At 44.8% G+C, this 21,839-nt stretch overlaps 1 protein-coding gene across 1 annotated transcript in view; it reads right to left on the reverse strand.

Annotated features, from left to right (window-relative positions):
• LOC111860460 (potassium/sodium hyperpolarization-activated cyclic nucleotide-gated channel 2) overlaps window positions 1-21,839 on the reverse strand; it is a 55,957-nt gene that overhangs the window by 8,529 nt on the left and 25,589 nt on the right. The window contains exons 5-8 of the mRNA XM_023844202.2: window positions 17,646-17,864; window positions 5,149-5,295; window positions 4,815-5,055; window positions 1,338-1,502 (exon numbers count right to left, since the gene is read on the reverse strand). Coding sequence (XP_023699970.1) covers window positions 1,338-1,502; window positions 4,815-5,055; window positions 5,149-5,295; window positions 17,646-17,864 — 772 coding nt within the window. The remainder of the gene's footprint in view (window positions 1-1,337; window positions 1,503-4,814; window positions 5,056-5,148; window positions 5,296-17,645; window positions 17,865-21,839) is intronic.

Genomic DNA, 21,839 nt, shown 5'->3' on the forward strand with positions numbered 1-21,839 from the left:
TTGTAAAAATATACCATTATTAAGAGAGCATTTTATTCAGTACTAGTAAAATCCTGAAGGGATCTCATTGTCTTTGAAATACAAATACCATAAGACAAGTCTTTGCTTGTTTATGCATCCATTTTCAGTATTAGAAACAGCCCTTATTACGAACAATGACTAATGACTCCGGAATTCCTGTTCTTTAAGCCAACAGCGTGAGCCAAAATTGGTGTGACAAACCAGAGCTGACCAACAGTGGCAAAAATAACCAGATCCACCATGTAGACAAGACAGTGTACTGAAGCAGTTTGGCAGGAAAATAATGTTGAAAAAGATCTACATAACGATCTTTATTTTGAGATTCATGTCTCCTGAATAACTTTCATGGAACATTCTGGAACGTGACTCTGGGTTCTGCGGACACCAGTGATTTCAAACTAGACATCAAATTTGTTGACATAATGCTTCTGTAACTACATATGCTAGGTGGACAAAGTCAGTCTGATGTCAGATGCCACATCAAGAGCATATTGACCTTGCTGCAGGGAGACTGGGCAAGCCTCACCGTCCAAAGAGAGAGAGATTTATGAAGTTTACACAGACTGTTTACACAGCGGGGTCTGAAAACACAGTCTAGGTGTTTCCTCTAGCTGACAACACTTTTAAGCTAACAATAAAAAAAAAAACATAAATGGAAAATGTTACCCATACCATCTAATATACAAATCATTTTAAAAAGAAATTTGATTTATGATTTGTCCTTATTTCATTTCTGCTATATACTGATTGCTTAATAATGTTGTTACACTGGGTGATAAGATACTGCTGTATACGGATATTAATTTATAAAAATTTGTGCTGCACCTGCTGTGAGCTCTTGATAATAATAATAAAATATTAAACATTAAAAATGGGCTTGCTCTTTTAAACTAATGGACAATTTTTAATCAACCAATGGATTGCTCGACCAAAGCTTACCGGTAAATCTGAATTAATATCATAAAAATTCAAATGGATGCTAATATTATATTCATGTTAAAATAACCCTTCCCCCCCCTGCGCATCGTGCTATATAACAGTTCAAAACTGCCATACTATCTCCATATTTTATTTCTATGTAGAAATTGTAGTCTGTGGTGCTGTGTGTTCTCTGTATTTGTCTTTTCATGCAGCTGTGTATCGTGTTTTCTGTAATTACAAGCAATTTCCTTTAGGATAATAAAATTATTCTGGTTGTCCTTCTTAAAACTCATTCTTTTATGTCGGCATATTCGCTTTGAGATCATCCATTTCAATGCTCGTGATGTATTGCTTTGTCATGTCTGACTTCATTGCTGTTATTGAGTCGTTGTTACCGATGCGGTCGAGTCGGTCGATGGCCACGGTCTCGAAGGCTCTCCTCATCATCGGGTACTCCTCCAGAACCTCGTTGAAGTTGTCCACTGAGAGGGAGTAGAGCCGGCAGTAGGTGTCGGCGCGGACGCTAGCTGTGCGTCTGCCGCGGGTCAGCAGGCAGATCTCTGAGGGGAGGAAACACGACACACGTGTCATCTAAACCCCATGGCGGCCCCCACATCCGGGACCCTTCCCTGCCTTTCAAATACATCTGATTACATGTGAAACTTCCAACCGTTTCCTGGATCATGCCAGACAAAAAAATGGGGCTCCTGACCCCAAACAATCACATGATATCAGTGTCACGGCAGCAATCACATGATAAAGGTCACATGATGAACAGGAAGTAGAGGTGGAAATAGCCCAAAATATCCCAAGATTCATTGCATGGATTTTCGAAGGACGCAGCCTGCAAAGGCTACATAGACCGCACCCTGCAATGACACAGCCTGCAAAGGCTACATAGACCGCACCCTGCAATGACACAGCCTGCAAAGGCTACATAGACCGCACCCTGCAATGACACAGCCTGCAAAGGCTACATAGACCGCACCCTGCAATGACACAGCCTACAAAAGCTACATAGACCGCACCCTGCAATGACAGCCTTCAAAGGCTACATAGACCGCACCCTGCAGTGACACAGCCTGCAAAGGCTACATAGACCGCACCCTGCAATGACACAGCCTGCAAAGGCTACATAGACCGCACCCTGCAATGGATGCCGCCCCTGAATTCGAATACAACCCATGACTGAACAGAACAAGAAAGAAAGATTAATACAATAGGCCTTTGTGTTTCTATATAACTATATAACCTGGTTTAAATTCTTCTCCCATTATTATACATTGTTGAGTATTTCAGCATTATAGCGAAAGCTGAAATAGGTGGATTAATTCACGGCCTTCCATGTAGGTGTCCTCCGAGCTTGCCTGTCTGTTCTAGAACAGTCTAGGATCTTCACTGAAGCGGGATTGTGCAACCATGCGAGGCCGGCATCAAAAGGAAAGCTTCTGGCAATTCTAACTGTTATTCTTTCACAATAACATTGTTTCTCCAGTGTCTGAGGCCAGACCAATCAGAGGAGGCCATATTTCCCAGTGCTACCTCTGGCTTGGAGTCATTTTGGAGTCACGAAGTTTGACCGTGTGTATGAAGGCACGTATCTGTCCTACAGAGCACTGTAACATCGGCTCCCCCTGGATACAGCCTCAAATAATTATACGGAAAATATTCAAGTCATTCCCACGCTCAAAAGCTTATTAATAGAAATGTGCTAAATCAGTGGCCAGATTAACGAAATTGAGCCCCACCCTAAAGAGGTGAGCATTCAGAAGGTGGAAAAATTTAATAATAAACAGCCTCGCTGTTATAGCAGCAGTAGTTAATTTGCTTTCGCTAAAACAAAAATCGGTCTTTGCCTTGGGCAAGTAGAAGGGGAGAGACAGATGGTCAGCTGGTAGCACCACACAGACCACAGGCAGGTTTGTTACCAAAGGGTGAATATATTAACAATAAAACAAATTCTAGAGCTTTGCTAATAATCCTCTAACACTCGTGGGTCTCCGCAAGACCAACAGGAATACGTTTCCAGTTTGTCTTTCGCCAGACCCGGAATCTCCACTTCTCCTGGCAGGGGTGACTTAACGCTAAAAGACCTCTAAACGCTACAGCAGGCAGTGCGCAGCCCCCGGGAGTGAGGAGCCAGGGCAGCGAGGTTCGGGGGGCGGTCGAGTAAAACATCAGCTTCCGCCAGCTGCCTACGCAGCCATTACAGGGGACAAAGGACGTTCCGGACGAGTTATATTTTGATGATTACCTCTTCATTAACCACTCTGACAGGTAAATCCGTCACCAGTCCTCTCAGGCTCGACGTTACCTCAAGGTCATTTTCATCGTGATCCTGCCATTTAAAAGGAGGCCGTCCATATTTTTTTTAAAACCCCTAACAGTGGATGCCATGTCCTAATAGGAGATTAACAATATGCCTCGACTGTGATTAAAAAGCACACCGTCAAGATCTGAGGCGTGCAGAAAGAGGAGCTCCGATACACCGTCTGGACGTGCACCTCCATATGCTGTCGACTCGCTGGCTAACCCCCGACATACGGGCCCAGCTGACGAGCCCCGCGGGCCGCATCACAAATCGCGCCGCCGTCCCAGCCCTGCACCCCTAACGAGCCGTTATTAATCGCTCGCCCATCTTTGGCCTCTGTCTCGCTGTTCATTCGCGCTTTTGGCTAAAATCTCCACTTTGATTGAGGGTTCAGGCGTGTTAGGAAACCCCTCCTCTTCCTCCTGGCCCCAATGGGAGTATGATGGCCTTTCTGCACCGGTGCCAAATCCAGACCCCCTCTGCATGGAACCCCAAAAAGAGACTCTGAAAGTAGGACATGACTTACCAGAGGAAAATAAAGCAAAACACAATGGGGGGGGGGGTGCTTTTTCTTACCTCTATCTCAGTTATCATTTCCACATTAATTTAGCTGTTAATTACATGGATGTAACTGAGGCACAGGAGTATCTGTAGACTGATGCTACAGGATGTCGTAAAATTAATAGCAAAGCTCACTGAATGTTTTTTTAAGATGCTGTACAACACATTATTGACAATGACTGTGTCACTGAGTCTATGGCTTCTCCAGCGATTCCCATTTCTGTATTTTTAAGAAGTATGTATTTCGGGCAATCAAACGACAGGGGTGATGGAGTGGCGGGGTTTCATGAGCGCTGTTGCTTCCTGCATCCATGGCTGAGGGTTTGAAGCCCCTCTCTGCTCTGCTTGTGTGCAGTTTGCATGCTTTCCCTCACTGGGCACATTTTCTCTGGGTACTATGGTGTCCCGCTGCAGTCCAAAGACATGCAGTTAGGATAATTGGTGTCTCTAAATGGCCTGTAGTGTCTGTTTGGGTGTGAGATTGCTTGTGTGTGACCTGCGATTGATTGGCATTCTGTCCAGGATGCTCCCCCGCCTTGAGCCCTGTGTTTCCTGGGATGGTCTCCAAACCCTCCCATGACCTGGTACTGGTCAGGCAGATGGATGGTGAAAAGAAAAGGCCACTAACATAGCAACTGCTTCAAATAACTCTGCACTGGACAACAAAAAGCATAAGTTGATTTTGTGTTTAGTTTTACTCTAGAAAAATATTCATTAAATACTATATTTAATATTCCACTGCATACGTATTAAGATTTTGAACACTGCAAGCTAAATGAGTTTCTTTATATAAAAGTCTAACGTGAGTACATGTAATTCATGTGGAAAGATCTACCTCCACCTCTGCAAACCCTACACCCACATAGGCCGAGGCCAGCTCTATTCTCTACCTCCACCTCTGCAAACCCTACACCCACGAAGACCGAGGCCAGCTCTATTCTCTACCTCCACCTCTGCAAACCCTGCACCCACGTAGACCGAGGCCAGCTCTGTTCTCTACCTCCAAAGTAGGATCCATCTGAAAGCTTCATTCCCATGGTGCCCTTGGTGAGCACGCTCAACACCCCGTGCTGGATGAAGTACATCTTCTTGCCGATGGTGCCCTCGCGGATGATGTAGTCGCCTGGCTGGAAGACCTCGAAGCGCAGCTTGGTCAGCATGGCCGTCACGAAGTTGGGGTCCGCGTTGGCGAAGAGCGGCATGGAGGCCACCAGCTTGCGGCAGTTGAAGTTCACGATTTCCTGTTGGGGAAGGGAGAAGATGTCAGCCCACACTTTGAGACTTGGGTTTTGGTCGACGTCTCACCCAGAACAAACCCGTCATGGCCTCCTCACCTCCCGTAGTGGTTCGTTAAGCTCCTCCAAGATGCTCTCCTCATCAAACATCTTGCCCTGGTATCGGTGCTCGTAGTAGTCATGGATCTTCTGGCGGAAGTCGGCCGGCAGCTTGTGGAAGGACATGTACTGCTCCACTTGCTTGTACTAGGGAAATGGATAAAGAGAATTGAAGAGACAGCCTAGATGTTCAGTTTCCCTCGCAATACAGCCAGAGAAAAGCAGGAAGCATTCAAATATTTAGATGGCTTTTAAAAAGCTCATTTAAAACGGTGTCACATATGGGCCAAAAAGAAAAAAAACAGTAACAAACAATATTTATAAACTACATCCCTGTTATCGGTAGTGTCCATATTTCAACAGCGATGCTACACCAGCAAATTATTAATCATGTTGTTTAATGTTGCATGGATGTGGAAGCTTTTTTTATTTAATACTCCAAGGAATAGCCAGCCAAAAAAAATGAAATTGTTTGGACGGAACGGCAAGAGATGCGGCACCAAAGGAACCCAATTACTGATTTACTTATTTGACTTTTCTTCCTGAATTCATGTACCAGGATCATGATATTCAGAAAATGTCATGAAAACTCTTTTTTTGACTAAAAACAGTCAGGTTAACCTTCACAATTGATTTTTATTGACATGAAAATAAATAAAATACAAAAAAAAACAGAGTCGGATGAATTCATGAAATCAATGACAAAATAGACACTTAAGAGCGAAAGTGAATAATTCCGAGGTCAGCAGTGGCCTCGCTGAAGCTCGCTGAAGGACACGCTGTGCTTTGCCCAACGTGGGGAGGATGTTACGCAAGCAGACGTCTTCGCTGCTCTGAAAGCATCGGGGGCTGCTTACTAATGGGCAGGTGGGGCTTCGCTGTGACTCATCGCCGCGGCAACGCTCACAGCGGGGCTCGGGGGGCCAGTGCAACAAGCCCTGACATGGAGTTTCAGACACAAAAATAAGGGTCTGCTAAACTCCGGCCCAGTGCTGCTGGCTCTCCCTCGCAGCCATTTACACTTCACTGGCATCTCTTCCAGCTAAACATGTTGCATAAAGGCTTTAATGTGATATATAATTAAGAGCCTTTTGGAGGGAAAATGAAAATAAATCTCTGTCAAGACGATAAGTTGCTTCAGTGACCTTAAAAGAAAGTTACAAAGCTAACTGGTACATCTTAACAAAAGAAAAGGTAAGTTGCCCAACTCAGTGGTACAATGGGAAGGCCTTTACAGAGACTTAGGCTAATACCCTAACTGTTATAATATCTCCTGGCATCAGTTAGCTTTTGTGTTTCCTCTTAAGACAGATAGCACCAGTCCACCCACTGATGCTGTAAGAAGTTAAAGCTGGCGGAAGCAATCTGAGTGCATACAGGACAAGGATGACGTTTTAGCCAGTTTGGTCACTATTCCTTCTATGGACCTTGTCTAGCCTGGAACTTGATCGAAGGGTTCAGAAAGAGGCATTCCACATTCAGATAGAGCTTTGCCTTTAGAACTCTTCCTTAAGGTCAGGCACGTGTGAATGGTATTAAATATCATCTATATACATGAAACATCATGCCATCATCCCCATAAAAAAGGATTCCATCACCAATGAGACATTGTTGGCGCATTCCTTAAACCAAATGGCAGGGCACTGAACTGGAAGATCCAGGAGGGGTAATTCAAGTAGTTTGATTCCTTTTGGCAACTAGTGACCCCTCACTATCTGCCGGCACCAAAATTTGGCACAAACAGAAGCAGAGAGTCTGAAAACTCCATCGAATAACATTTCACACACATAGAGAGACAACCAGAAATATTTACTACAGTTTGTGAAGTATAAGACTTGGCAAACTAGGCTGGTATGCCCTTGTGACTGTAGCCAAAGTGCTGGGATAGTTTCCAGGAGTTCACGCAGTAGAGGATGGTGAACGGTATCTGGTGGAAATGCCTTTTTTTGTTGGCTCTTCACTCCCTGCCATGGATGGATGACAGGTGGTTGCTTCTGGTTGATCAAAGCATGTTCAGCATCAAGAGTAAGACCTTATAGAAGGCAAGCCAGCACAAAAAATCCACATGGCTACAGTAACTTTCGCCTTTAAAGTGCTGCTCCAGTTGACCGAATTGGAAAACCAATAAATCTTCTGGTGAGGAGGCGAGAGCAGACACAGAGAGTGACTTTGATGTATGTAGTCAAGCGGCAGCAGTACTGGCTAAGCCGAATGTACATCTACTAGAAAGAAAGACTCAACAGCCATAGTAGATAATCCAAACAATCTGACACGGTCTTAAGACACAAGTTATAAGCTGAGTTGCAGAGATGATTCAATGATTCAAACAGTCTGGTGTGAGGGTAGAGTTATGGGATCCAGCCAAACAGCACCCAACAATACAAATAATACGAAAAGAGAAGCAAATATGATTGGTGGAAACAACTGTACCTCCTTCTCATAGTCTCCACCCCGTCCTTTCAAACCTGTACCGTAAAGAGGAACGTACCGCTGCAGGTATGATCAAGATCAATGGTCTGAGGTGTGTTTTGCTGGATACTGTATCTGCAGTGTCACAAAGTACACAACCCAAGTCAGTGAGTTGTTTAATATTACATGCAGGAAAGGAACGTTAGTCTGCTTGTGGTTGGGGGGGAACTAGGGGATTCAATAAAGTGCACAAAGTAAACAGTCTGGCCCTGGACCTGACCTGTACTCTTTAATAATTCAGAGTGCCCATGTTCTCTATGCATGTCAATCAGGTCGAGCACTGACTAATACAACAAACTTTTAATGACAAAGTCAAGAAAAAGTAGGGACTCAATGGGAGTTAACCTTGAACACAGTATGCATTGGAATTTAAATCATGAGTTGAATTAAACTTTAAAATCTCTTATAGAAGTGAAAGAGGCTTCATTAAATGCTGTCAGAAGACAGAGAACCATGAGCTGCAAACGTCGAACACTGAAGCATAAGGGAAAAAAAGGCAAGTAGCGTCCAGGATCGTTATCGGGGGAAGAAACGGCGCCCTTGTTGCACTTGGATAATACTTTTACGCCCTTGATAGAATAGATATGTTTTAAATTTTGACTGTCTTTGTCCTTCTTCCCAAACCCATTTGACTGCCCTAAACGGCAAAGTGAGCACGACATATTTTGTACAGGGAGTGTAAGTGCTACCAGTGGCACCTAGATGTTGAAGAGGTTTCAATGGGAAATAACTGAATCCTTGTTGTTAATATAAAAATGTATCATATTCCTTAAGGGACAGCTACCTAAATGTGAAAGAAACATCAGTGTTTTATCTCCGAAATCCCAGAGCAAGCAAAAGTCTGATAGACACTTCGTCATGATTTCTCGCCTGACTTTTTCACATTATGGTGACGGTATGGTAAGGACAGCGCATGCTGGGGATGATTCACTGTTCTATTTAGGGCCAAGCCTTTGCCCTTTTCACACGCAAAATGTCTGAAAGAGAAACAATCAAATATCAAAGGCCACCCTTAAACTCCTTTAAAAAATTTTCAATTCAATTCAATTTTATTTATATAGCACATTATCACAACATTACATTGTCTCAATGCGCTTTACATTTCTGCCTCGTAAGGACCCCCCAGTGAGTAAGCCAAAGGCAACGGTGGCAAGGAAAAACTCCCTAAGAGGAAGAAACCTTGGGAGGAACCAGACCCAAAGGGGGAGCCCATCCTCCAGGGGCCGGCAGATGAGTCAAACAAACAAGATGAAATGACTAAGCTAATACAGGGGTTGAAATATCAGTCTCAATGCAGCGGCCAACCGGTGCAGGCACGGGGTGCTTGATGCACGATGGCAGGATTAATAGAGGCACAGCCGCAGGGAAGGATGGAGAGGCATCGCGTGAGCCAAGGGCAGGCAGGTTGGAGGGTAGTTGCCGTAGGTGGAGGTAGTAGTCTCGACCAATATTTGACACAGAAGCTAGCACTAATGAGGCAGTCAGTTTTGCTTAACGTTTAACTTTCATTAATTTTCAGGAACACTAAGTTTTGGGCACAGACTAAACAGACGGACAATTTAGACCATCTGAAATGAGAATGGTGAGCATTGTCTGAGTACAAGTTAGCACACCTGGTTTGCGCATAAATATCTTTAAATTCTTCAACGTAACGAACGTACTGAGTGCCTGAGTGTTATATCTCTGTTTTGTTGACCGTCAGCCCCATACACCTGAAGGATCAAATTCTTTCACCAAACACACCATCTGCTGATCAAATAAATATGGGTAAAATGAGAGATTCCTAAATACAAATAAATTAGCCTGCAAGGACTGTGTGCTGATACAAAATATAAAATACCTATACATTTATTTATATATTATTTTATAAGTCTGACAGCTAATTAGATTATTAAAAATGGTTTGATATGTTTGACTGAAGTAGATAAAATACTGTTGCACGCATTAAAAAATGTGCAATAAAGTAAACTAAACTTCTAAAATTAAAAAAAATATGGAACGGCAAACCATTAGGACAGTTTTGTGAATAATACACAACTGAACTCAATTATACTAAAACAGATAAACTGTTGACACAGAGACATAATTGAACCACATTTACAGTCGACAACCGACATTCAGGGTAACCTTTAACTTCACATATAACCTGTCTGGAAATTTCAGACAATAAAACAAATTAAAATTGTACGGTACAGAATAAGGTTAGCCTGGGGCTCAAAAACATGACATCATCTAAATAAAATGTTTACGTTTCTTTACAGGTTTATTTGCAGCAAGATTTATACGTGTCACTTATTCAGAAATGAATGGCTTTGCCGCATATTTTCTTCTTTAACAGCTGCCATGTCTCGCACCGTATGCTCTCTGGAAACTACGCAGCTAAGTGGCCCGTCGTCACGTCCCTCCCCCGTTCCCCGCTCTCCCCGGACGGCCGCGTGTCACACCGGCTCCAAACGCCCACGCATCTCTTCAGACGGCCTGCCAGTGTCAGTTGCTGCCTTCGTTCGCCTGCCGACTCGTAAAGGGCACCTGTATTTACCAAACCCCCCCCCCCCCCGCCCCCGACTCCCGCAAAGTGCCGGTTTCGGGGCGCGCAGCTGCCGGGGCCTGTCACGGAGCTGGGCCTGGAGCCCTGAATCACGCCAAGGGGAAGGGCTGAAGGGTCGTGCGGGGAAAGGAAAGGCAGCTCAGAGAAAAAGCCAGAACCCAGCCATCCACGTCACGGGACGCATGAGAATGGTAGACAGCAAGCGACCAATCACAAGGCGGCAGGGGGATACACAGGTCTAATGCACCAATCAATACCAAAACTAATATTTAATTTTACTTTGTTTTATTGTTTTTAGCAAAAGTTACAGTGTTAGAAAATAAAAAAAAATTATGTATTTCATAAGTAGTACAGTTCATATTATATTTGTTGTTAAGCTAAACAGTGTCGATAGGAAGTCATGTGGTGCCCAAGATCAGTGTTTCCCAATCCGGTCCTTGGGGACCCACAGACAGTCCGTGTTTTTGCTCCCTCCCAGCTCCTGGGGACAGTCTGGCAGAGAGCTTGGAAAGGAGCAAAAACGTGGACCAGCTGTGGGTATGCAGTATGCTTAGATGCCACCCTGGCTAAATGCCCAACTTGTCCTTGCCAGTCTCCATCCCTGAGGCCATGCATATTAGTTCCCTATACCAGTGTTTCCCAACCCAGTCCTCGGGCACCCCGGACAGTCCACGGTTTTGCTTCCTCTCAGCTCTGTGTTGGGAAACACTGCCCTATAAATACCACCAAAAGGTGTTCGCGATATTATGGGCGTCTCGGTTTAATTCTCAGACAGGTGACCGGACAGGTTTGCATCAAGTTCCTGCCACCTACTTACACGCCCGTGTTAGTCGGCCCCCTCCAGAGGGCTCGCACCCGAGGCTCGCTCAGCCATGCCGAGAGCTGAAACGCCTTATCTGCCTCTGGACGGTCCGTTATTTCCCCCGTTGTAGTTGTGTAGTTCAGCCTCACCTGCAGGATCCTCTCTCACAAATTCTCAGCATCCTACCATAATCCTCTCAGACGTAGTCAGCCTTCCCACAAACACACAACATGCTACATAATCAATAATAAAAAGCAAATAGAAAATTAGGGAGAGGAAGTTACACATCCGGACACCGCTGGGTACACAAAGATACAAATAATTCTTATAAAATGGCACTATCTGAAATTCCTAAAATATAACTTAGATTTGACTGTAATCAGAAGATCTGAGACCATCACAGGAGAACATCACATTTCTGGCACTGGTGGGGCTTTTCTAGGGAGGATGTATGACTGAAATCTCATTTTACAATACGAAAGTAGGCAGCAAAATAAGACGAACAAAAACTATTTAAAAACCTCTCCGATAAAACATATACGACCTTTCCCACTTTCTCTACTTGCGAATATGATAATCGAGCTTCCGTGTGAAGATATTTTAAATAACGAATTCTACTGGTATGTGCAGCAGGAAATGTGCCCATTTTACAAAGTATGCGGAGACAATTCTCATATATTTTTGATTTTACTAAAAGAGCCAACTGTAATGTACAGATTTGTAGGAATGTCTTAGGCAGTAAGGAAATGTTTAAAGCTATTGGGTGGTAAGTCCATATTTGCTTAGGAAAAAAACCCCACAATTATATTATATGCAAATTAACAACAGCACAGTAGAAACTAACAAGAATTTCTTCTGTTGTCCAAAAAGTCACTGATATCTCCTTGGACGGCTAGATGAACAGCGCTTCAGTTCCCAAACCTCTCCTCGGGGGCACCTCAGCCATTCCATGTATTTTTTTTTTTAATTTCACCGCCAGCTCAATTAATTAATTATTTAATTACTTAAATTACACAGTGAGATATTAATTAGCAAGACTTGGTATCCTAGCGGTCCAGTCAAAAAATGCACGGGTGTATCGCTGCAAATTACTGGGTGATTTTAGGTTTTGAAATGGCTGACACACCTCGACAGACATAATACCAGTTTTTCACCAAACGTGAAGACCATTTAGACATTGTTTTCTTTGACTGACTAAGACTTTTGCACAGTACTGTAGACTGTAATAGTAATTAAGTCTCTCGGGCAGGAGGGTGGAGGGCAAAAGGTGGAGGAGACGGGCACCATTGCTCACTGTGCAACCCTGCGGAGTGTCAGGCATCCCTGTGCCTCTGTGGCAGTGATTAAGCCAGACTCGCATGGAATACTGCATTTGTTTTGGCAAGATGTAACAGAAGACCTTAACATCTCGTGGGGCAATATAAACTAAATTAATATAGTTTACGGGCCGAGAGGCCTAAGTTCATTCCAGGAGCGGCTTCTGTACGTAGCGGTTAGTCAGTGTTATCATTAATTATTACAGTTTGCCACCATCCCATTATCGCTGAGAGGTAGAGCGATGCAGAGAGAGGCTAGGCTAGCAGGTGAGTGGGCTTTTGGGAATGTACAATAGCACACATCTATAATAAATCAGACATGCTAAGACTTCTGGCGCTTCTGCGCATTTCAGCCATTGTTTTCTGACACTCGTGCCGGTAATATTGACTGTGCATCAGTCATTTTCGTCCATTCAGGCAGCGACCTTAATAAAATATCCATCACGCTGAATGTAATAGAGGAAAAGATATAAAATCGATAATCCGTGTCGCTTTGGATGCAGGGCCTGCTAAGCAACAGAAATATGATGATGACTTTCAATTACGTGTATCAGCGGTGCCCTTAATAACTGTGATCTATTCTGCTTGTAATGCTGTCTTTTATTAAACAGTCTGGTGGTTACTGTATAGTGAACTGCATTAATATATTTACCCAAAACAAGCTGACGCAGGATGGTTAACTTAGCAGGGTGTTTGTCAAACGTGGTCCTCAAGACGGTCCATGTTTTCGCTCCCTCCCAGCTCCCGACAGGGAGCAAAAATGTGGAACTGTCTGCAGGGAAGCTGGGAGAAATCAAAAGCGTGGATCATCTCCGGGTCCCCCACGACCGGGTTGACAAACACTGACTTAGCTGCCCACCCATAGATTACAGTGGTAAACGCAGCGCTGACTTGGCCGTCTGTGTGGGCTTCCTTGAGTTCCCTGCTTTACTCAGCACATGTGCAGATGCTCTCCAACGGCATCCCATCCATGGAGTGCAGGCCGGCCTGCCCCAGGCTCCCCACAACCCAAACCCACACCAAACCATTTCCAGATGAGCTCTTATCAAAAACCGATGCGCTCAATGGCATCAAACTTATAAAACTAAACATTTTTTTAAAGAATGTGCTGTTTATATGGATGATTTAACCACAGGCTTATTTAGTTTTCTCTGTTTCTTTGCAGCATCTGTTAAATCCAGGAATTCTTTTTTTGTGTGTCATATAAAATAAATCATCTTAAAATTGGCAAAATCAATCTCTCATGAAAACAGTCTGAATGAATGGACTCCAAGCTTAAGTCTAATTCAAAACTAATAGAACTGTTAGTGACACTAAAATCACTGACTGTCACTTCACGTCTTTAATCAAGTAAATGCTTCCCTGCTTGGCTTCGTTCATTCTTCGGATGAGGCGGGACTTCTGAAATGTCGCACAAAGGCAGTGATCAGGTAGAGTAGTCACCCATTAACACCACATGCGCGTTAAACAGAGGGAAAGCCATTTGTCTCCCTGCATTAATATGTCACATATTAAGAAAAAGAAGATGCATGAGCAAAAGCTATAAATATCCTACAATTATTTTAAAAATATGGTAAAGCCAATAGCAGGGTTGAGAGACAAGGAACCTACAACCTCTTTCACCTGATCACTAAACTACATGTTCCTCACAAAACACTTGTGGATCTTTCACAAATCGTATTATATGGGAATATGTGGCACCCCCTCTATCCAATGGAGAAGCGACTTTCTTATTTCCTGTTGCTCAAATTCCCTTATAGCCCCATTTGTTTTTCCGCTGAGAGACTTCTTCTAGGTCTTTGAATATTTCCTCCTGAAATATCTCCTTTTCTAGACAGGCGGCAGTCAAACTCTTCGACCAACCCACGGTTCTCGAAGGGCCCCCGGCGAGCGGCACAGACCAGGAGCCAAGCCACGGCTACCATCTGTGACATTCCCGGCCCTTTCAGAACCAGTTCGGAAGAGCGGGAGACAGGCAATTCTCCGGACGAGGCAGGTCATCACAGAGCAGCCTGTCCTCTTTTCCTCTGCTGCGCCTTGCCAGCTGCTCAGTAATCAAGGACGAAGAGACAGCTTCCGTCGCCTTAAGAAGGCCATCCCCGGGATGCCAAGCTGCTGCCTTGACAATGTCCCAGAATCCCACAGGGGACATAGGCCAATCTAATAGTGAGGCCACTCAGGCGTCTCTCCCACATCCTCCAATCCATCTTCAGAATTCAGTTTTGGTCTTAAAGGGACAGCCTCTGCTTCAATGAATGCATCAGATATCTATGCCTAAAGCTCCAAAAAATAAAATCTACTTAAAAATCAGCACTTTAACATTACTATTATTACACTAAATAAAACATACAACTCCTTTAATATGGGACAATGAAGATGAATGTGAAATTTCTTGTGAAGATGCATTAATGCCTATCTGAATGCAATTAATGTGTCATGTCTTATAATTACTGTAATTACCAGCTTAAGAAGATTTGGGAGCTTTACTTATAATCATTTACAGAAATTTAATAATGAAGTACTGTGCAGGAACTGATTTCCACAGCAAATCTACCTTTAGTTCATTTTTGTCATTGTGTGAAATTTGCCATTATCTTCATTGCTAGTGCAAGTTATCAGAGACGAGTTGCTGACTGATTGCATTAGCTGAGGATTACAATGCAAATCGTCTTCCTCCAAAAGAGGGGTGGCTGAACTGAAGGGCTGGCTACAGAACCTCCAGATTTACTATCACTACCATCTACAAAATGCACCGGGGTTTATACCGGCATTAAATTTATTTCACATTTCCTGTTTTGTTTGATATGCAAATTAGTTCATGAATCACTGATGCAATCAACTTAGTAAGTGTGAAAACTGTAAACTAGGGGCGAAGAGTCCTTCGTAGTGACTCTGGACTAAGCGTGCTTTCCATTCAAACTTGGCTGTTAGAATTTCCGAGGTTTCCGAGAGATGTCAACTGGAATGTCCCCAGAAATCGGAGTTCCGACTCAGAAAGGAGAAGGAACCTCGGACTTCAAGATGGCTGCCCTTTATCAACAGAAGTGAAAGCTGTAGATATATACGGTTTATTGGCACTGATGTCTTATTTGTGTTCTTTTAATTGGTCGTACACACATTACTATCCAACCACTATCAGTGGACATGTCGCTGAGGTGTTTGCATGCGCAAACGCATTGTTATTCTTCGTTGGTATTGCTAGCAATGGCTAACAATGAACCTGGCTAGAACTGGTATTGCTAAATGGCTTTGTACTGGAATGCAGTGTGACGTAATTCCCAGCACCAACTTTTGACCTCCAAGGTAAATGGAACACAGCATAATTCTCAAGACTTGAGTTCCTGCACCTTTGAACACAACTCTTCTAGATTCTGTGAGGTTATATAAAGCAGTTCTGAGCATAAACCAACACAAATGTGGCATAAATGAGCTATAGGGGATAGAAAGATTTTCATGCTCCGCATCGCAGTCGGGACAGTCTAGCGGTTACAGATAATGAGATTTCAAGGTTACTCTAAACAGCAGATAAGCTGAGAATTATCCGTTACCTTCTAAGCTTCATGTTTAGGTAATTCTCCAGTCTCAGCCCTCGCACGTATCCCAACTAGGAAAATCAGTTCTCCATTATCTAATTTCCACGATTGATCACTGTTCGAAAGGGTTTCCACAGGGCATTTGTAAAATATAAACACTTACATGCATCACAACACTGGGAAGACTTCTTTCATCCAATTAGATGATATAAAACTTTCCATTAAGAATAATGTGGCACACCCCCCATTACGTCGCCTGAATTCAATTCCCTCCACTGATCAAGATTCAAATAGGTGCTGCAAAAGTATCTTTTTTTGCTCTCAGGGAAATGCCCGTCTGTCATCTACAGCGATTGCTCTGAAATGCCCACGAACGGCTTGTAGCACCTCGCACCTGGACGTGCTTAAATGGCGGTGCCCACTTCACGCACACAGTGAATGGTGAGTCTAAGCGAACTCATGGAATGAATGGAGCTCTGAGCTGCATCACAATCAGCCACAATCGTGCGTCAGAGTCACACCTGTCAGGTTCTGCCAGCAGCACAGTATCATATGGATTATCGCAGAAACTGTGTGAATGAGCTGAAACTGTCAGCCGCTTTTAATGCATCTTTTCGGGTTCTGAGTGGAGGGTCCGAGGGCACAGCCAGGGGGCAGGGGAGGTCGGTCCCGCTGGCACAGACTCGCTGGGGGGGCTGCTTTTATTCCAGTTCCTATGCAAACACCTTCCGATAAAAGCCTTTGTCTTTGTGATAATGCAGCGCGTTCTCACATCTTCCACTCCTCCTCACATCATTTTCACTTATTATTGTTTTCTTTGAAATACAATTGATAGTATTACAATAATATTGACAATAAAGGGGCGGTCAGTCTGGCTGTCTGTCGATCGTCAGAGCTACCTAGATGGGTTTGAGGACAGATTATGACCAGTGCTGCATTTTGTTCGGTTTCTGTTCCATTTTCCACGTTTGTTCAGCTTTTATTTACTCTCCCGAAACACTCTGGCTGGCCGCTACTTTGCCCTATTTTCTGGAACAGCATGTGTGCTCTCTCTTCTGGGGAAAATCGTGTCTGATATATCGGCCAGGTGAAGCTCACTGACCAGCTAATGTCTTTCATCACTGGTATCATAACAGCTTTCAAACAAAAACCAGACCCACAGGTCACAGAAATATTTACAGCGGTGCCAGGCTCTGATGAACGTGGCAATTTTATAAATTTAAATTATATAAGTTTAATTTTCAATAAAATCTAACCAATACTGCTCATCACTGTTCTATTGTTCTTAGTGAAAATAAACGCTAAATCTTCACTGATTTGCTATAAATGTCAAGCAAATTCAGTTCCTATCCCTACAGACATACAAACAGGGGAAACACACGAGAGAGACAGGGCTATCTTCTCCACCCCAGTCATGCAGCAACCTCTAAGCCAGTGTTTCCCAATCCGTTCCTGGGGGACCCACAGCCGGTCCACATCTTTGCTTCCTCCCAGCTCCTGTACTGTCTGTGGATCCCCGAGGACCCGACTGGGAATCACTGCTCTAAGCAAAATGCAGAGATCTGGGTGCCTGGACAGTTGGAGAAAAATGATGCCTAGACATCAGGAAAGGTCAGTAATCGCAAGGGGAGGAGGCAGACATGACCCCTCGCGTTCGGGGCCGTAAACACATGCTCAGAGTTGTAAATATAAACGTCACAGTGATTCTCAGCGAAACTTAACACCAGGTCCCAGCAGAACCGCAAACAGAGATCGACCTACCGGCCAAGGTGGGGGGAGGGGGTGGGTCGACATCAGCGGGAGTAGAGGTGTCGGCGAGCGCCGCCTACCTTCTCCTGGTACTGCCGCCGCGACGAGTCCAGGGACTGGATGAGCGCGGTGGCGTGGCCGATGAACATGGCGTAGCAGGTGGCCCCCACGATCATGCTGAGCATGGTGAGCCAGATGTCAGACATGCTTTCCGGCGCCTGTCGCCCGTAGCCGATGCAAAGCATGTGACTCATGGCCTTGAAGAGGGCGAAGGAATACAGCTCACTCCAGGAGTCATTCTGGGGGAGGGGGGGACAGAGAGAAGGGGTCGTCAGCGCCGGGCCGGGGGCAGGAACGCTGCTTAGGCATGCCACTGCCCGTCCTTTAGCCCAGAAAACGCCGGATCTGTGATGTCTGCCTTCCTCCCAGCTGCCCCCTAATCTACTCACAGGGACGACCACATTCCCCCAGCAGCAGCGATTATACATTCAAGTGTCGAACCCCCTGAATAGAGCCAGCTGCCCCCGTCAGCCTGTTATCTTCCGAGCATCACGGTTATACCTGACTCGCTTCAGAGGGGAGGACCTTTATCTCCGGTGTGTTTTGAGCTGTTTCTCAGCAGACGCTTGGCATTTTCCTGGAGTTATGCAGGATTCAGTCTCAGGCGCTATTTTTAGCTCGGGAGGTGAGAAAAAAAAAAAACACCAGTCTGACTTGAAACATGGAGACAGTTTGACAGTGGGAGCGGGCGATGGAGAGGGGGAGATTAAGAAGATCGGCGGAATGGCAGGGCGAGCAGATGAGCTCCGAGGAGCCTGGCTTGAGTCAAGCCTGGCTTTGAGTCAAGGATGGCAGATGAGAGCCTCCACGGCCTCACGCGGCCCCACTGGCTCTCCGCTCTGACGACGCCCCGCTGCTCGGCGCCCCCTGCAGGTGCAGAGGCAGCATGCCACCCTGCCTTGCTGGGCATGGAGCGGGACGGGCCGGCCGGAGCAACAGGTGGTGACATCAGAGGAGGCGCGTGACGAGGATAAACACGCCCCCCCGCAGGCGCTAATGTAGGCGGGCGGAGACGGTAGGATGAGCGTCTGGGCGGCCCCCGGCTGACGCCACCGGACCAATCTGGCAGGGGTGAGTTCGCCGGTGCGCATGTGCAGACACTTGTTTTCATCAAAATGTGAAGCCACAGCCCCCATCTGAAGCCTACAGAGGATGGTCCCGTACAAACCCAGATCTGCCACAAAGAACCAGAGGGATCATTACCACAGGCACCAAAACCCATATTTAACAGTCACAGGAAGTCCTGTTCCTATAATCGGTTTGCCTTTCTCTGAATTTATGATGTTCCTCCAGTGAGTTACATTTTGCTCCAACGGACTCTCCTATTAAAGCCCCAGTGATGTATGTCTTTAATCTAGAAGCAGACAGCACCATATCTTGAGTTTCAGCTCTACTAGAACAGCAGTGCGTTTTATGAAACCCCGTGACGGCTCGGCGAAGCACACCGAAATGCTTCCCGTTTTCTACGCTGGAGGAGGTAGAGAACGTTAAGTTAGAACTGCGTTATGACATCTATAGTATCCAGACATGAATTTAATTTGACAAGACTTAATTTACCCGAGCCTTGCACTCAAGATTTACTAAATAAAAGTAGCCATTGGGAACATCTGCAAGTAACGTATTGCATATTCTGTGTGCGAGGTGACAAGGTGTATGATTGCTGAGGGGGTGGGGTCTCGAACGGCGGGGTATGCCTGAGCCCAGGTCGACTCCATTAACCAGCAGCTGTCGCAGAGTCGCCGGTGATGCAGCAGTGCAGGTTCTGCACGTCCTGCGGGTCCTGCGCCTGTCCGGCCTCTGACCGCCCTCCACACCTACACGCTCAATGGAGGAGAACCAGCAACTCTGCCATTGGAGGCCGGTTCGTAAACAAACAGGGGGAGAGACTGGTGACGGTGACAAGCGGCGAATGTCCCTGAGACGCTGTGAGAGCTGTATAGCTGTGACAGGCTGCCATTTCATATTCATCCTTTCGGTGAAGTTTGACCCCTCCCAGATTTAGGGAAAGTACGTAAAGTGATCGAAGTAAGTCAGGTAATGTACTATTATGATGCCAAAGTCTACATGCTTCTGCTGTGAACACTCACTCATTTTCTCCCTTGCCACTAATAATGCATATCTGCTCTCGCATCTTACAAAATAAATTGGTTCCACAACCAACCGCGATACTCCAAAGCCATTATATAAAGCATCCAAAACCATTATATAAAAGTGGCTAATTACTCTGCATATACACCTATTCCAAACCTGTACACTTTAAATCATGCCTAGATTACAGAACTGCACCTATTTGATGTAAATTATATGTAAAAACAGTACATTAGTTGTTATAATGTATTGATTTGGGGGAAAGTGACAAAAAACATTATACATGCACTGTACAGTACAAGTACAGCTTCGCCACTAACCAGTGCTAGACAACAACTAGACCAGTGGATGTTCGAACAGACAGTATGCTGACACACACCTCGTGCTCATTCCACGCTTATACACCAACGTGAAACTGGGTAATTATGTTAGTTAGTGTTAAAGTAAGGTAAGTTGGAGGACCGGCCTGCAGGGTTGGATGTAGATTAACATCATACCCAAGATGAAGCAATTGCAGGTTGAGGGCCTTGCTCAAGGGCCCAGCACAGTAGAATCACTCTGGGCGTTCACGGGATTTGAACCAGCAACCTTCCAGTTGCTGGCAGATCCCTAGCCTCTGAGCCACCGCTGCGAACCATGGTTCAAAACCATGTTTAAAAAAAAGTGTAAGATGTGGGCTGACTGTATTTTACTGTCAGTCTGATTGGGGTATCCATCCATCCACCCATCTGATTTCGAGCGTAACAGGAGCCTACATACCCAAAACACAGTTTCCCAAAGGTCAGTCTATGCCATTGCCTATTACCCAATTAGCAAAGGATATTCAAAAATGAATGGGAATGATGATTTATACAAATCATTAATAAATATACCATGTGTAAATGATCGAGTCCGTCTTGTTTTCTTTGAATATACCCTGTTGGTTTCTCGGCGAGAGGGAACGCTGCACAAAATAAAAGTGAATCTAACACTTCACCATCAGTTTTAATTACGTCCATTTTATTACACCGATGAGTATGTTGACTTTATTGAGGTACGGCTTTGTAAAGATGCCTTTTGATGCCGGCTGAAAGCACGGCCGCTCAGCACTCTGGGGTAGGTGGATATTTCGGGCCCGGCTCAGCGCGTCGGGCTCTTTGCGGTCTCCCCTGCACAAAAGAGACCCCGGAATCCACTGGATGGGCCGGTGCGATGGCTCCGTAAATGTCGCGCATCGCAGAGCGGTCTACAGGGAGGCCCGGGGCGTGCTGCACCATGCAGTTTTCATAATCCATCCATCCACATTATGCTTCTCCGGCACTGGGTCATGCAGGCCGTGAGGCATATCCCAAACAGTGTGGGGTCGGGGGGGGGGACCCTGCTCAGGATGCAACGTTTAATGACTAATTAAGAAGTGATTTTAAAAAAAAATCACAAATAAGAGGAAACTATTTGCACTATTTCATAAGCAAGTTATGGAAGGATTTTAACTGGCTAGACCTCCAGAAAACATATCCTAGACCCCTAGCAGCTCTTCTGTATACAAGTATATTGTATATTCTGACCCAAATGGTCCAGACCTCCTCAGCCTAGTGCCTTTATGTTTGTACTCCCTGCATATCTGCTACAGCTTGTGCTCCAACTAAGCAGCACAATTAAAGGAATGAAGTGTTTGTGACCGATTTTCTACAGATTTTCAAAAGTATCCTAAGATCTTGTCTGCTAGTCATTTGTCTTTTTATGTGGAAACATAAGTAAACGTGAAACTGTCAACTTTACTGCGTAGTAAATATGAGCTTAAAGCCATAACTGCCAACAAGAATGACCAGGAGCTTTGCCTCTAAAAGAATCAGGGCTAACTGGTCTGTTGTCATTCAAATGATTTCTACTGCAGTTTTTATGGCTCAGTTTTATTGGCTTTTGTACACTTTGTGGCTGCTGTGGGTCTTTTATTCTGAAATAATAACAGGAGGAGTACGCTGAATCCATCCATCTTCCATAACACTTCTCTAGTACAGAGTCATGGGCTGGTGACCTATGAATAATAACTGCAATTAATAATTAATTTCTCAGAAAAATAAAATGCCAACAACCATGAAATATCATCAAAAAATTTGTACTGTCCAACAAAATAGATTAACACTCGA

This window comes from Paramormyrops kingsleyae, chromosome 15 (assembly GCF_048594095.1).
Source record: "Paramormyrops kingsleyae isolate MSU_618 chromosome 15, PKINGS_0.4, whole genome shotgun sequence".
In the NCBI taxonomy this organism is placed as follows: Eukaryota; Metazoa; Chordata; class Actinopteri; order Osteoglossiformes; family Mormyridae; genus Paramormyrops; species Paramormyrops kingsleyae.